Genomic DNA, 16,255 nt, shown 5'->3' with positions numbered 1-16,255 from the left:
CTTCTGGTTTTAGATGGCTTTAATTCCTCCAAATTACTCCTTGAATAATAGGAAAAAGGGCAATTTGAATTTCAGTGACAGATTGGACATAACAGGTTGCAACTATTAGGTCTAATTTTACCATACTGAGAAATAAAATTGCCTAAACATAAACATCGATCACTGATGCAGTAAATTAATTTGTACAGAAAAAGTAGTTTAACTGCAGTGCACATTAAACATAGAAAATTTTCAAAATTACAGCTCTCTGAATTAATTTGTACACTTGTTTACTTGTTAAAAGCAAAGCGTAACTTTTTTGATTTTTTTTCTTTCTCTGTATGAATTTGAATTGTGAAAAGCATGGACAATCACTGACTGCTGTTTTTTTCTTTTCCCCCCATTTCTGATCAGGTTAATAGACATATTAAAGACCTATTTTAAATGCTTCATTCTAGCAAGTAAATTCAGCATTTCAATAGGTTTGAATTATGCTTTGTTAAGAACTGGTGATGTCATATAATTTAAAAATTTACGATTTGGTTCAGCAATGAGTTTACATTCAAATGTGTCCTCAGGCTTATTTAAACTGTTGAAGTCTTCCAAACTGTTTCACAAAAAATGTCATCTGTGTCTTCTTCCTTCTACTCCCAAAAAATCTGTACATACTACTTCCACACATTTTAATATCGTATCTAGAGACTTAACATAGATGCTAGCCAACTTTTCTTCATTATGGCAGTTGCTATTTTTAATATGCTTATTGTTTTATAAAATGGAAAAGAACATGCCCTTCTTGAAACCATGGCTGTAACATTACTGATCATACGCAGTTGCAACTGCATATGTAAGCTGGATAAAGGTTGCCTAAGTCACAGTGGAACAGGATCTGCCAATGTGGCTTATTTTGATGGTATCTGGTGTCTACTGTTTTCAAGGACAGTAGTTCGATTCAAACACAATTCTGATAAGTGCCAGGTTTTCATGTCTTTAATGCCCTGACAAGGGCATCAGTCTCAAGAGAGGGAGGTGAAACCATTTGGATGAGAATTTCTTCTCCTTTCCTTTGTGCTGACTCACCAAGATAATGGACAATTAATAGTGAACCTTCTCTGCAGGGAAAGTCTAGGGTTATCACTAATAAAAAGTGCTCATGAAATGTTTGGACACAAAAGGGGAAGAAAAAATAAACATAAAAATGGATGAAGCAGGACCAGCACAAGGCTGGTCGAAATTTTTTCACCTGAAATTATGGTGAATGATTTTTCAGTAGCAGCAGCTTTTAAGCTGGCTCATTTCTTGTGAACTGTGAAAAGAAAGGACAAGAGGAATGTTGCTTTTTTTTTAAGGGAGAAAGCTGGCTTGTATATTTTTTAGAGCTACCAGTTAGTCGGGCTGACTGCTCTTAGTTACCAATCACATCATGCTGTAAAATTTTCCCTGATAGGATAAGAAGGAGCAGTCTAAATAAATTGCTCGTCACCTTATCTTCTGATCCAAAAGCAGGTTTGCAGGATTCTCTTCAGGTTTACTTTCATCCTCATTGCTTACATTTTGACTATATGTGGGATTAGTTTCCTTTCCTGAAGAGTGCACACTTCCCCTTGCTCGTGGGGAAGACTCACAAATGGTGAGTCAGTGCAGCCCTCAGTTTTTGCTTCACAGGGCAATCCTAGCAACTCTCAGATGCTCCCATAACAGCCTGCTGCCCCCGGGGTCACCTGGAGAAGGAGTTGCTGGAGGTCAGCAGAGCGCTGCTCACATTCACAAGCCAACAGGCAGACTGCCCTGGGGATTAGTGCCGTGGCTGTACCTGTGCTCCCGCTTTGGCAAGCGATGATGCGATTGTGCGCCTCTGTTGTCCAAGTAAACACAGAAAAGATGTACAGTGTTTCCTGGAGTTAGACAAACCAAAGATTAGTCTAAACTGAGAGTGGAACAGGTTAACTGATCTTTCTCTACCCTAAGCTTTCATTTGTCCCTCAAAGCACTGAGCTGTCAATAGAGTGTGCAGACTGATAAGTATAGGTTCTCCTCAGCCTGAAGAGATCTGTCTGATAAGATGGCCTTAAAAAAGAGAGAGAGAGAGAAAGTACGTTAACTGCTTTGACTGCAAAATACCCCCTGGTAGCCAGAGATAAGACACCTTGAGCTGCTCAGAAGACCTTAGACAGGATGTAAATGAAGCCAATAAAAAAAAAAAAAAGAATAATTTCAAATCCAGCCACTATTCTGCTCTGCCCTTATTTCCAGCCCTGACAGCAAAAGGCTTAATTTACTGTATTTCACACCAGGCTTCCATTCTACACTGAGGAAGCTACAAAGGGTTGTTTAAGATACGGGCTTTAACAAAGTGGAAATCTCTTTATTTTTGTAGAGGCCTCTATTTCAGACACTTCATCATGCATTTCAGCAGGCTTTGGTGAATGGAAATTATACAGAAGAGAAGGAAAATTCTGCCTTTTACAAAGAATTACACCTTCTCATTTTTATAATTTAATCGCTCAAATAAACCTGTATTAACATGAGAGGACTGAGTGAAGCATATACATACTTTAAATGCAACTTTTACCATGCAAAATTCCACAGAGAGGGACTGATACTCTGCAAGATAAGCAGACAGTAGGTGTGACAGTTTACACGTGACATCTTCATAACACAATTTGGTCTTCTGAGCACTGTGGACTGGGAAATTTGTTAGGTTTCCCTTACAGGCTAGGCCACCTGGATTTTAATGGAAGCCATGCACACCTGCCAACCTGTGCCTGTCCCATGGCACAGACATCCACATGTGTTCCCATTCACACAAACCTGGGGAAAAATGAGAGTCAGGAAGAAAGGACTGTCTTACACAGCATTTTGACTGCACTGAAAATATTCCCAAAACACATTGCCCCAGTGCAACTATGCTGCACTAGAGTTGGTGTAAGCATTTGTCTACCATCCTGTTAAAAAAAGCAAGGTTACCTTTGCCCCAGGACATCTTTTTTAACAGCTGTGCAGCACATCTGCACTAACAGTCAGATCTAAAACAAGAGACCCTAAAATGGGATACTGATGGACTATAAGAAGCTAAATAGAATTTGTTATCCAAAACTTACCTTCCTGGGTTTACCCCACTTTGGTAGGCACCTCTTCTTTTCATGAAAATTTCTCAGGTTGCAGTGGTTTGGTAGTTTGTGCAAACCATCCTAGTGTGAGCATCTGGGTACCTGCTGCCTTTGATCAGCCTTCTGCATGGAGAGTGGGATACTAAGCACGGTCAAAGTGTTGGGCACTTCCAGCAGAAAATGCTGTGTTCCTGTCTTCCCTACCTAGGGACCGAGTAGGTAAAGTATTACATGGCATGAGGCCTTGATTCAGTTCTCTGAGTATCCTGAGGGGATTCAAAGCCACATTTCCTGCCTCTCAGCAGAGGGTCTTAAGTTGTCCCAAGGTCCCTTCTCCTGGAAGCTGGGCTGAAGGAAGAGTATCCTATTCATAGAACTGGTAGGAGCACATTTGAGAAGGAACTTGTTACCCTGTGAAAAAGTATGCTCCCTTAGTCCAGGGGTTCTTGCAATCTGGAGCTCATGCTTAAGTTTATTTTTGTTTTTATCCAGTGCCTCTTTAATGTATAAAGAGCCCAGTACTCCCCTTTCCCAGCTGAGTGCCCAAGCTGCGAGGCTGCAGACCTTTTCCTGGTTCCCCCCCAGGGCCCCATGAATCCTGCCTTCTTGGCTTCTTGGGCTCCTGGAGACACCTAGGTCCCTTTGCAGATCTAGGTCCAGGAGTTTTCACCTGTGTAAATAAGACCTCCACCACATTTCTGTCATTCTAAGAAATAAGCAGTTCTGTGTTTATTTACTGTATTTAATTCTAGCACACTGTAAAATAACACTGATGTGTTTTTGAAAGCGTTAACTGCCTACACTGCTTTCGCTTGATCTTAATTTCCTTTTACTTTCCATTTCCTTGAAAAGATTTTTAGATATCTTTGCCTGGGTTTCTTTCAGATGCAATTATTGACTCCCTTCTTTCTCTCTACCCTGTATTTCTTTCTTTTGCTTCTCCACACATTGCCTTCCTTCTTTTCTCTGTCCTAGTTTAGCCCCCTCCTAACTGTCTTGCTGTTCTGATCTAAAGGCAATGAGGCAAAGAATTGGGGTGGTTGAAATGCAGGCACAAATGGGACAGACAGGTATAAGTGATAAAAAAATGGGGGACTTTCATGATTAAACTCTAGATTAACTGAAAGAAGGGAGATACTCATATCAGGACCCGAGGTGATGCTTGTCATCTCAGGGGATTATGCTTGCAAATCCCACCCAGAGGCTCCATCTTTTGTCTGAGCCTCCAGCTAGGGACTTTTTTGACAGCCTGCCCTTCTCCCTGCAGAGTCCTGCAGCTGTGTGGGAATGGGGACTTAGAGGGCAGCTGTGAAGCGGGGTCTCCTTCAGCTCTTAGGGCCTGATCTTCTGGACCATTTGATTTTGGGAAGGAAAGAGAAATAATGACATTTCTCTGACTTAAGGCACACTCCTTATGTTGTGACCCAGGAAAGAAAGAAACTGTCAGCTCGTTTTAGTACTTATTTATTTTGAAAGTTTGACTAGGACTGCATTACAGGGACTGCTGTCTCTGAGGCTTTAAAAAGGAGCTGCGGTGTGGGGAAAGATTGGAGGGAGAGGGCTTTTGGTCCTATTCATGTTGTTGCCTGGGGGACAGCACAACCCAGTGAAAACAGAAGGCAGAGGGAAATACTGGGGTCCAGTGAAGAACCCTGAACTTTTATCCCTTAGTCATTTGCTGTTCTTAATAAGCAGTACAAATACTGTTATCGGCACAACAAATTATAATAATTATTCTCTAGCAAAAACCAATTGACTGAATCACTACTTTTAGTACATGAGGTTGTTAATATACAGGTTCTTAGGAGATCATTATTATGTGCAAGTTTGCTGGAGTATCTGAATAGGCTTTTGCTCTGCCATTATCTTGATTTTAAATGCAATTATTCTCAGGGTGTTTTTTTTCTGACCCTAGCTTCAGATGGAGCAAGCCTGGTGGTCTCTGACTCATACTGTACAAACAAACAAAAACAAAGACCAAAAGAAACAGCAACTTAACAGGGGAAGAAATACAGTGTAAATGTGTTTGTCACATTTAAGCAGTGGACAAATGAGCTAATTTGAATCGCTTAGTGCTTGTACAGTCACAACTAAACAACCCCTGTAAATTAATTGTGTGACATGAGATTCCCAATTATGTAAAGCAGTATAATAAGCTGTGAGGATGGTGACTGTCATTAGTTATATGTACAGGAGTGTGGAAAATTACTTATGCTTTCTCTTAGCCTATAGAGGCACAAAATGCCAGTTTCCTCAAACAAGCAGAAGGGTAGCTCTGTTTTCTTCTGGTTGCAAATTGAGTTTTGTGTATGATTTGAAAGGTGGAGCAGAATATGAACTGCTTGCATTTTCTTTAATTTGGCTGCAGAAGATGGAATTCATCGGGCTCCGTCTGTTCAATTGAACTTTAAGCAACAATCAAGGAAAACATTTATGCTCTTCTTTACATATGTAATGGTAATATGTCTTCTGAAGAAGACATAATGGAGCTGGAGCCTTAGGTTACCTTAGGAGAGCAATACAGGAATGTTAACTACTTATGTAGGCATTAAAAGCATTTTATAAAAGCAAGCAGGTTTTTCCTGTGAGGTATTAAAGTGACTTATTTGTTGTTTCTAGGAGCTGCCTTTCCTCTGGTTATGAAATTTAAAATGGGGAAACCTCCCTACCAGCTGTCTCAGTTCTTTTGGTCAGGAACCCCCTGTATGTTTCTCCCCCAGTAATCTAACTGTTAATGCATTTAATTGCTGCTCCCAAAGCAGTTTTGAAATATTGATAGATTTTAAAAAACATCTGTAAATTATAAATAATTTTTAAAGTTCATATTTCTCTTTTGAATGCCCATTACAGAGTATTAGTTTTCAAGCCATTTAATAAGTTATGAGACAAATGAGTGAGTTTAATGTGGGGTCACTGATGTGAAAAAAATGTGATGATTATATTAAAGTTTCAGCTTTTCCAAAGCTGTGTACATTTCTATTGAAAGTAAACAGAGAATGTTATGTAATAATGTATATTTTATTTAAAATGAATTAAAGACTAGTCCTACCTTCTACTTCTACTAAAAACTTCAAAACTATAGCTTCTTTCACTGACATGTATGTTAGGCCATCACTGAAGCCATGTTAATCCTTAAACACTGTCCTTTGATCTTCTAGTTATTTAGATCTATTCAGCACACAGCACAATATTGTTTTATTTCAGCAATATCTAACCTCTTCATTTGCTATTTATTCACACCTGCATATTCCCCTAAGATTCCTTATCTCATTTTCAGGGTAGCCCTGCAGACAATTAGTGGTGGTAATAATATAAAATGTGGCCAGCACTAAAACCTGAAATGGCCATTACAACTAAACTATATGATATATAATAACCACTCCACTCAATTACCTGCACAAAAATGCAAGGATTTAAAACTGTGGAGCCTTATCATACATCCAGTTAACTGACCTACCTACCTGCTATTTAGTCATTCCTTTCCTACAAATCATGTTCTACCTTGTGGCATGCTGTCTGGTAAATTAGCAGTGCTGTACATTTTTCCATCCTTTTCAATACCTGTGTATAAGCACATATAAGTCTCTGCACTGGCATATGAACAGGTCTTTGACTGGTGGTAGGACAACAAATAATAACTACAGAACAACACAATGCATAAATGCATACATGTGCAGTAACAATCCATGTGCCTGTGGCAGTATGGAGTACACAGCTTTATGTGCTGCTGCGTTGGTTTTTCATTTTTAGTGTCTATTATCATCCTATGTAACTCATTATTTTTTACCTGTGAAAGAAACCTTGCTGTTTAGTACTTTGGATGGCTTCCTGGGGGATAGCTGTGTCACCAGTCTGTCATTATTGTTATGGGAGAAAAGTAGTGAGACCATATCAGCAGGACCCAGACCTGGGGGGTGTTTGTCCATCTCAACTGCTGGGCTTTCTCTTTGGTTGAATCCAGCAGTTTAAGCATTTAGCCAGCTCTGTGTTTCAGGGGAGAAAGAATTATTCTTGCAGGAATGGCTCAGACTGTAGACATGCAGGTTCTGTTCCCTCCTTCACACAGATTGCATTTGTAACCTGAGGCAAAGCATTCCAGCTTGTCTGTGCCCGTTACTTGAGCAGCAAAATGGGGGAAATGGAAAACTGCTGGTTACAGGATATTGAAAATATTAATTTGTTCATATGCGTAAACTCTGTTCTGTCAGAGGGCCCCTATGTATTATAGCACATAAAGGTTAGCTGATATTTGCTTTAGGAATGTGGCCATTTGTCTAGTGGCAGCAAAAACATGTTTAAATCATACAGAAAAATAAGCCATGATAAAGCAAGTGCCCTGAAGTCTACTCCAGCAAAAGCATGTGTATGTCATAGACCTTCGTGGTGACTAAGTAACATCTTTCTGAAGCAGTCCTGTTAATTCAGCCAGCAGCACTAAGGATAAGATCACTTTTAAGACCTCGCGTCTGCTGGGGTTGGCACATGAGTGGCTGGCTGCTAACTCCACAGAGGTGCTTTTGTGCTCTTGTGCTTCCCCCTTCCTCCCCCCCTTCATGGGATAACTCCTCCTGGTATTGCTTCACTTTTCTGTTGGTGAGCACTTTCCCCATCAATATTACTGAACAGGTGTTACTCTGCTGCTAACTGAGTTTCCAGCTGTCCTCCTCCAACACAGACCAGGCAAAATTTGTTGTTTTGTCCTATTAGACAGGCTAGAGAATTATCAAGCCTGAGATGGAGGTCTTCCTTGCAGGATACGATAGTTTTGTTGCCAGAAGATGGTCAGGAAGGCCTGGCTGGCTAACAAAGACAGTCCTTCAGCTGCTGGGTGTAGTTCCAGTTTTGCATCCCCTTTGGCAGCAGCACAGAGACTGCTGCAGTGTGGCCAGCCAGCAGAATTAGGAAATAAGGACCTCTTTTATTTACTCAGGCTGCTGAATCATGGGCATTCCTGTCTGCTTGGAGAAAAGTCAGGCAGCTCTACTTTCCACTGGAAGTCTCAGGAGTGCTTGGTACTTTCATCTCAGAGTGTTCACACACTTGTTTTAATGTGCTTTATGGAAATGGTGAAACTCAGCAAGTACAGTTGGTGTAGAAAAACATCTGCACTAACTATTCACACACATTTGCATCTTTAAATAGACTTTTAGGCCTTGTAGCTGATTTTCAGTGAAGTTTTTTGGTTGCGAGTGCTAAAGCTTTCTTAGAGTCAGCGAGTGTGAAGTGACTGGTTCCAAAAATTAAAAATTTACATGGACATGTTAAGTGCATCACACTGAAACTCAGAATACTTGCCATAACACAAAAAAGGCATTTACAGTAAGTAGCACTTAGTGAGTGCTGAAGGAAAAAAAAAAGGTCGATGCAGAAAATATATTTTAAAACTCCATAAACACTCTGTCAAGTACCTGGAGCCCCATTCTGCCCTCAGATAGATGTGTACCACTCCTGGGAACTTGTATGTGTGCATCTGAATTTGGTCCAGAGTATTTTAAAACAGCTTGTTATAACATTAAAGATCAGATTTGTAATGTTGACATATAGCTCAGTGTGTAGGTGTCTGTAGATTTATATACAGGCAGCTATGTGCAGAGTAGCAGCAAACTGCATTTTCTATGAGAGTGATGGGTGAAAAGGGCTTTGAAACCCTTTACCCTGACAGCATGTCAAACTTTACCCCCAGTGCAGAGCTGGCTCTGTAGTGAGATCTGGAAAGCCGGAGTGGAGTCTGCATCGGAAGCATCTGGCTCTCTGCAGAGACCTTAAGTTCAGCTCCTCCATCACAGTTTTGAGGGCCAAGGCTTGCTCACCTTGTGTGTGTGTGCACGTGGAGTAGCCTCAGTGTAGAGCAGCAAGTCACACTTTGCTGCCATTCTGAGGGAGACGCTCTTAGTGGTTGCACCTTAACTTTATGGGGCAGTAACCTTGTGGGGAGTGGTGGGGGGATGGCAGGACAGACACTGCCATCGCTCAAGTCCTGCTGTAGCAGTAATTACCCTTAGTTCAGTAGTTACCCTGGTTGCTGTCCCCAGATCCATTGTTACCCAGCCCCTGAGCTCAACTGGCACACTAGTCCATTGCACACAATGTTCCTAGTGTTCAGGTTGGAGTCTGCACAGCAAAAGTCACCGCAGTGAAACGTTTTCCTCGTTGCAGAAGGACAGTTTCAAAAGCCTTTCTGTGGGTCACTGAAAGCTGATGGGCTTGGCCTTTGGAGCCCTTTGTGTGAGGGCAGCTCAGGGTTCCTCCTTCCAGAGCATGTGGCCAGCCACCAGTACCCCTTCCACACAGGCTGTCCCCTGCCATGCCAGGGGGTGGGGTGGGAGTCGGAAAAGCGTGTTGGTGACATTGTTAGGCTTGTACTCAGGAAAATCCTGTTGTCCTCCGCCTTGGGAATTCCCCCTGCCTTGCTTGTTCTTCTGTAGCTCCGAGAGATTGAAAGATTTTCACTTCTCAAGTTAAAAGGACACAAATCTGACTTGTAAGTGGCTTGCTCTTCTCCCTTTTGCACAAAGGGAATTACTCTGTAGAATTAGTACGGGCTCTGATTAAAAAGCGCAACGGCAAAGTGGCACACATTTCCATTTGCCGGCTGGAAAGCAAGAACTGTCTCTGTGCTGTGGTCACATTCTTCCCCCTCAGCTTTCCTTACCCTTGTAAAAAGGCTGAGGAGAATCCCAGGCAATCAAGAAGAATTGGGTGGGGGAAAGGGGCTGCCATTGGTCACATTCCATGCTTGATCCTGACCCTGCTGCCAGCTCGACAGCCTGCTGGGATCCACGAGCCGGGGGGAATGGTTGTATAATAGGTAAAACCAGGCAGGCAGTGGCCACAAAAACGAAGTGATTTACTGCTATGTCAGTGATGGTACACTATTTATAACGCTTACTATATATTCCTCTAAACATTTATACAATAATATATCATTTCTCCATAGGATATACATTTTAATACTAAATTTGGTTACGAAATATGTTGCCTAGGCAGTCACAGACTATTTTTCTTCACTCGGTTGCTTGACATAAATTCCTGTTTATCTGCCATCAGTGGGTGTATGTCAGAAATATATTGGATTTTTAAAGAACAAAAGGTTTTCCCATTTAAAAGACCTAGCTGGAAAGATGCATTTAATATAAAATTTAGAACTGGAGAAAACGTTAACATATTTTTCTGTAAATGCTTGTTCCACTGTTTTGATCATTTCCAGGTTTAGAGTCAAATCCAGCAATTTGAAAGGGCAGTACACAGATTTACATTAAAAGTCTCCTGTGAATATTGCAGTCATTAATGTACCATCTTAAAAACTCACCTGACTGGTTTTATTTAGTATGTATAACAATGAGGAACTTTGCACATTGGGAAGCATTTTAGCAGATGACAGTAATTTTGCTGGAAGGGAGGATTTTTGTTTCCTTCTTTTTGATAAACAAACAGCATTGTTTTTGATTCAAAAACACAGCACTCAGGCCAGGGGTTGATTTTGTTATTTGAATACATACCAGTAGTGCAGATTTGTATGTAGGTAATTACAGATGTATTGTGTGTGTGTGTGTGTGTGTGTGTGTGCAAAAGGTGTGTTTAATTTGTGAAACCCTCTTCTCCAAGATGTAAACAAGAGGATAAAAACCCATGCAGTTTCCAAGTTATCCTGAAAAGCATTGTGTCAATGGGCAGGCATCCAGCAATGGTGTTTGGTTGTTTTCTCAGAGTTAGATGGTTGCCATCTGGCATTGATAGTGAGATGGCGTTGTCATCAGTTTCTAGATGCAGGAAAGGAATGAATCCTCATCTGTTTCCTGTGGATAAGCAAGAGGTTGATAATCTAGTAAAATCTCTTTACCTTAAAGTAAGCAGGCTTGGAATTTGTTTATATAATATAGGCCAGTTCTAACTTTTGTGGTGTTGTAGAAAATTTCTTGAGAGAAGGCTGAAGATGTTAGGAAACTTTCTACTTTGCAAGAATACCTTTAGAAAGATATTTTTCAAGGGGTTTATTGTATCTTTTTTCTGTAGTGTTACTGTAGTCAGTTTTACTTTTAAAAGGAAAAAAACCTCAAGCATTGCCCCTTGCAAGGAATGGAAGAATTATTTGATGTAGAGTGATCTTTCAAACATTCTTTTAATATTTTTAAAGAAGTTTTAGGTTAATATGAGCATGATCATTGTAGTATAATTATCTACATTTAAAAGAAAAGGTGCAAAAATTGTACAGCACATCTCTTGAAAAAAATATTTACAACTTTCCCTGTTTAGAGATGAGGTAATACCATAGATAACTAGTCCATTTATTATCTCGCCAGCATTTCTGCTTTGTCTTTTCCTGGTAACTCATAAATCTTTCAGCTTTTACCATAAATGTTTATCATTTTTCCTGTTTCCAGTTTTTTGCAAGTTGCTTTGTCTGTGATCACCTTACAGTACAGGTTCTGCTGTACTGAGGAAGTTCAGCTGGCTGAGGCCTTTGCAAAAAAGGAAGAAATGGTGGGCAACCTCTTGAACTTAAAAAAAAAAATGCTGTTCATGGCTGACCCTTGTGACACTTTCCCATTTTCCTTGATCCTGGTTGTTGGTTTGTTAGATTGTTTTGAACATTTAATGATCCAGCTGCCAGCTTTTAGTAACTGAATTGTATCATTATTGGAGAAATCTGGTTGCACTTTATTAGAGAAAACATCATTGTTTATATTGTTGTCCTGTTCCTCCCTTGTAATTTTTCCTATTATTGTTTAGAATAACACCCAACTGTCTCAGAAATAGCCTTTAAAAGATTCTGTGTTCAGAAACAGTTTTCAAAGGAAAAAAATACCACAAACCTGTGGCAAAACAGTGCAAATCTTTTCAGTAAATATTCAGCATGTGGGTTGACTGTATTCATTTTAAAGCATTCCTGTAATATTTTCTCCTTTCCTTTGACTCTTCAGATGCTCACATAATGTGCAAATAATTTTACAATGGATACAAAAGAAACATTAAATATATTAAAATCTGCATTTTAATAAAATTGTCAATGTATAACACATATCCTGCAACTGAGAAAGAATGATAAAAAAGCAATAAAAAGTTAATATAGGCACAGAGCTATTTAATAACTTCTAATGTTTTACAGTATGAGAAAAATAAATGTGGTCTTGAAACTGTTGATATCAGTGTAAGAAATGTCTGAGTTTAGTGTTTTAGCTATTTAGGAGTAGCAGTCCTGCGTTATTCGTATGCATTTCCTAGCTCCTCTTTACTCTTGGGATTAAGCTTGTGGGCATGTTTCTTTCTCATTTCAGACGGAGTGGATGTTGAGGATGACCCCTCTTGCTCATGGCCAGCATCATCGCCTTCTAGCAAGGATCAGACTTCCCCGAGCCATGGAGAAGGCTGTGATTTTGGAGAAGAGGAAGGAGGCCCAGGTTTGCCCTATCCATGCCAGTTCTGTGACAAGTCGTTCAGCCGCCTCAGCTACTTAAAGCACCACGAGCAGAGTCACAGTGACAAGCTCCCTTTCAAATGCACGTATTGCAGCCGCCTCTTCAAACACAAACGGAGCAGGGACCGCCACATAAAGCTCCATACGGGCGACAAGAAGTATCACTGCAGTGAGTGCGATGCGGCGTTCTCAAGGAGCGATCATCTTAAAATTCACTTAAAGACTCATACGTCCAACAAGCCATATAAGTGTGCCATTTGTAGACGTGGGTTCCTGTCCTCTAGTTCACTGCATGGACACATGCAGGTTCACGAGAGGAACAAAGATGGCTCCCAGTCCGCTTCCCGGATGGAGGACTGGAAAATGAAAGACACTCAGAAATGCAGTCAGTGCGAAGAAGGCTTTGATTTTCCTGAAGATCTTCAGAAGCACATTGCAGAATGTCACCCTGAGTGTTCCCCTAATGAAGACCGATCTGCTCTTCAGTGTGTTTACTGTCATGAACTCTTTGTAGAGGAAACGTCCCTAGTAAATCACATGGAGCAGGCTCATAATGGTGAGAAGAAGAATTCATGCAGCATTTGCTCTGAGAACTTTCACACTGTGGAGGAGCTGTACAGCCACATGGACAGTCACCAGCAGCCAGAGTCGTGCAACCACAGCAACAGCCCGTCTTTGGTAACTGTGGGGTACACATCAGTCTCTAGCACTACCCCAGATTCAAATCTCTCGGTGGATAGCTCAACAATGGTGGAAACGGCTCCTCCTATACCAAAAGGTCGTGGAAGGAAGCGGGCAGCTCAGCAAGTGCCAGATATCACTGGTCCTTCAAGTAAGCAGGCAAAAGTTACTTATAGCTGCATTTATTGCAACAAACAGTTGTTTTCCAGCCTTGCAGTTTTGCAGATACACCTGAAAACTATGCATTTAGATAAACCTGAACAAGCCCATATCTGTCAGTATTGTTTGGAGGTATTGCCATCTCTCTACAATCTGAATGAACATCTTAAGCAAGTCCATGAAGCTCCAGACCCAGCACTGATTGTTTCTACCATGCCTGCCATGGTCTACCAGTGCAACTTCTGCTCTGAAGTGTTCAATGACCTCAACACCCTTCAGGAACACATCCGATGTTCTCATGGATTTGCCAACCCTGCTGCTAAGGACAGTAATGCATTCTTTTGTCCCCATTGCTATATGGGATTTCTTACAGATTCTTCCCTGGAAGAGCATATTAGACAAGTCCATTGTGATCTTAGCAGTTCCCGTTTTGGTTCTCCTGTGCTCGGAACTCCAAAAGATCCAGTGGTGGAAGTGTATTCTTGTTCTTACTGTACCAATTCTCCAATATTTAATAGTGTTCTTAAACTGAACAAGCATATCAAGGAGAACCATAAGAACATTCCTTTGGCGCTGAATTACATCCACAATGGGAAAAAGTCCAGAGCCATGAGTCCATTATCTCCTGTAGCCATTGAGCAGACCTCTTTAAAGATGATGCAGGCAGTTGGAGGTGCTCCTCCTCGTCCTGCTGGGGAATATATTTGTAATCAGTGTGGTGCTAAGTATACTTCCTTGGATGGTTTTCAGACTCATTTGAAAACACACCTTGATACTGTCCTGCCAAAACTGACCTGCCCTCAGTGCAACAAGGAATTTCCAAATCAGGAGTCACTGCTGAAGCATGTTACCATTCATTTCATGATCACCTCAACCTACTACATCTGTGAAAGCTGTGACAAGCAGTTTACTTCTGTGGATGACTTGCAGAAACACCTACTAGACATGCATACATTCGTGTTCTTCCGCTGCACCTTGTGCCAAGAGGTTTTTGACTCCAAAGTCTCCATTCAGCTGCACTTGGCTGTGAAGCACAGCAATGAGAAGAAGGTATACAGATGTACATCTTGCAACTGGGATTTCCGCAACGAGACTGACCTACAGCTTCATGTGAAGCACAACCACCTGGAGAACCAAGGCAAAGTACACAAGTGCATCTTCTGTGGTGAATCCTTTGGTACGGAGGTGGAGCTGCAGTGCCACATCACTACGCACAGCAAGAAGTACAACTGCAAGTTCTGCAGCAAGGCTTTCCATGCTATCATCTTGCTGGAAAAGCACTTGAGGGAAAAACATTGTGTTTTTGAAACAAAAACTCCAAACTGTGGAACTAATGGGGCATCTGAGCAAGTTCAGAAAGAGGAAGTGGAACTGCAGACCTTGTTGACAAATAGCCAGGAGTCCCATAACAGCCACGATGGCAGTGAAGAAGATGTGGACACATCTGAACCTATGTATGGCTGTGACATTTGTGGTGCAGCTTACACTATGGAGACTCTCCTGCAGAATCACCAGCTGCGAGACCACAACATTCGACCTGGAGAAAGCGCCATAGTGAAGAAAAAGGCTGAGCTCATTAAAGGGAATTACAAGTGTAATGTGTGTTCTCGAACATTCTTCTCTGAAAATGGGCTTCGAGAGCACATGCAGACACACTTGGGACCAGTGAAACACTATATGTGCCCAATCTGTGGCGAGCGGTTTCCGTCTCTTCTGACTCTTACTGAACATAAGGTCACACATAGTAAGAGCCTGGACACTGGAAACTGCAGGATTTGCAAGATGCCCCTCCAGAGTGAGGAGGAGTTTTTAGAGCATTGCCAAATGCACCCTGACCTGAGGAACTCCTTGACGGGGTTCCGCTGTGTGGTGTGCATGCAGACAGTGACCTCCACGCTGGAACTGAAAATCCATGGCACGTTCCACATGCAGAAAACTGGAAATGGTTCTGCTGTGCAGTCCACGGGACGTGCACAGCATCTCCAGAAACTGTACAAGTGTGCATCTTGCCTGAAGGAATTCCGTTCGAAACAGGATTTAGTGAAACTTGACATCAACGGTCTGCCATATGGTCTGTGTGCTAGCTGTGTTAATCTCAGTAAAAGTGGTAGTCCGAGTGTCAACATCCCTTCAAGCAGTAACAGACAAGGCATGGGCCAAAATGAGAACTTGAGTTCCATTGAGAACAAAAGCAAGGCAGGGGGACTGAAGACTCGCTGTTCTAGTTGCAATGTAAAGTTTGAATCAGAAACTGAGCTCCAAAACCATATTCAGTCAATCCACAGAGAGCTTGTTCCAGACAGCAACAGTACACAGCTGAAAACACCACAAGTATCTCCAATGCCTAGAATCAGCCCCTCCCAAACTGAAGAGGTAACCCTTTTTTCTTTGCTCTTGACACCTTCCATCCTTTTGGAAAAAATCTCCCTTTTTTCAAGCTGTCTTGTCACTTGTCATGAAATGCTTAGGCTGATCCATGTTACATTTCCATCCACAGCCATTAGCTAGTAATTACCTGCTGCTTGATATGCCTTACATCTTGGATTGAATTTTGTGGAATAGGACTTATTCCAGTCTCCCTAGGATATTGTCTTCTGTATCACTGAGGAGACTTATCTTCATGCCAGCACAACTGAGATCTGGAATCTTATCCTAGCTCCCATACGCATTGGAATCCCCAGCTAGGAGTTGTGCTTACGGCAGAGAGCATTAATGACAGAGGAGTAGACACAGTGAGCCAAAATGCTCACATAAGGGGTTGATTTTTTAGAAAATATTTGTGAGCAACAAACTGAGGGTATTTTTGTTAATTGTGCTGTAGACTTTCATTTCCCCCTCTTCTAGCATATTTTGATTAAGTAGAAGTGCAATGCTAGCCTAAGGTAAATTGGGAAATCAGTCCTTTGGATGT

At 41.4% G+C, this 16,255-nt stretch overlaps 1 protein-coding gene across 5 annotated transcripts in view; it reads left to right on the top strand.

Annotated features, from left to right (window-relative positions):
* ZNF521 (zinc finger protein 521) overlaps positions 1-16,255 on the top strand; it is a 230,679-nt gene that overhangs the window by 80,375 nt on the left and 134,049 nt on the right. For all 5 annotated transcript variants that reach the window (XM_036406813.1, XM_036406814.1, XM_036406816.2 and 2 more), the window contains one exon: positions 12,365-15,717. In XM_036406813.1, coding sequence (XP_036262706.1) covers positions 12,365-15,717 — 3,353 coding nt within the window. The remainder of the gene's footprint in view (positions 1-12,364; positions 15,718-16,255) is intronic.

This window comes from Molothrus ater, chromosome 1, assembly GCF_012460135.2.
Source record: "Molothrus ater isolate BHLD 08-10-18 breed brown headed cowbird chromosome 1, BPBGC_Mater_1.1, whole genome shotgun sequence".
NCBI lineage: Eukaryota > Metazoa > Chordata > Aves > Passeriformes > Icteridae > Molothrus > Molothrus ater.
This window is presented reverse-complemented; position numbering and strand designations above follow the sequence as displayed.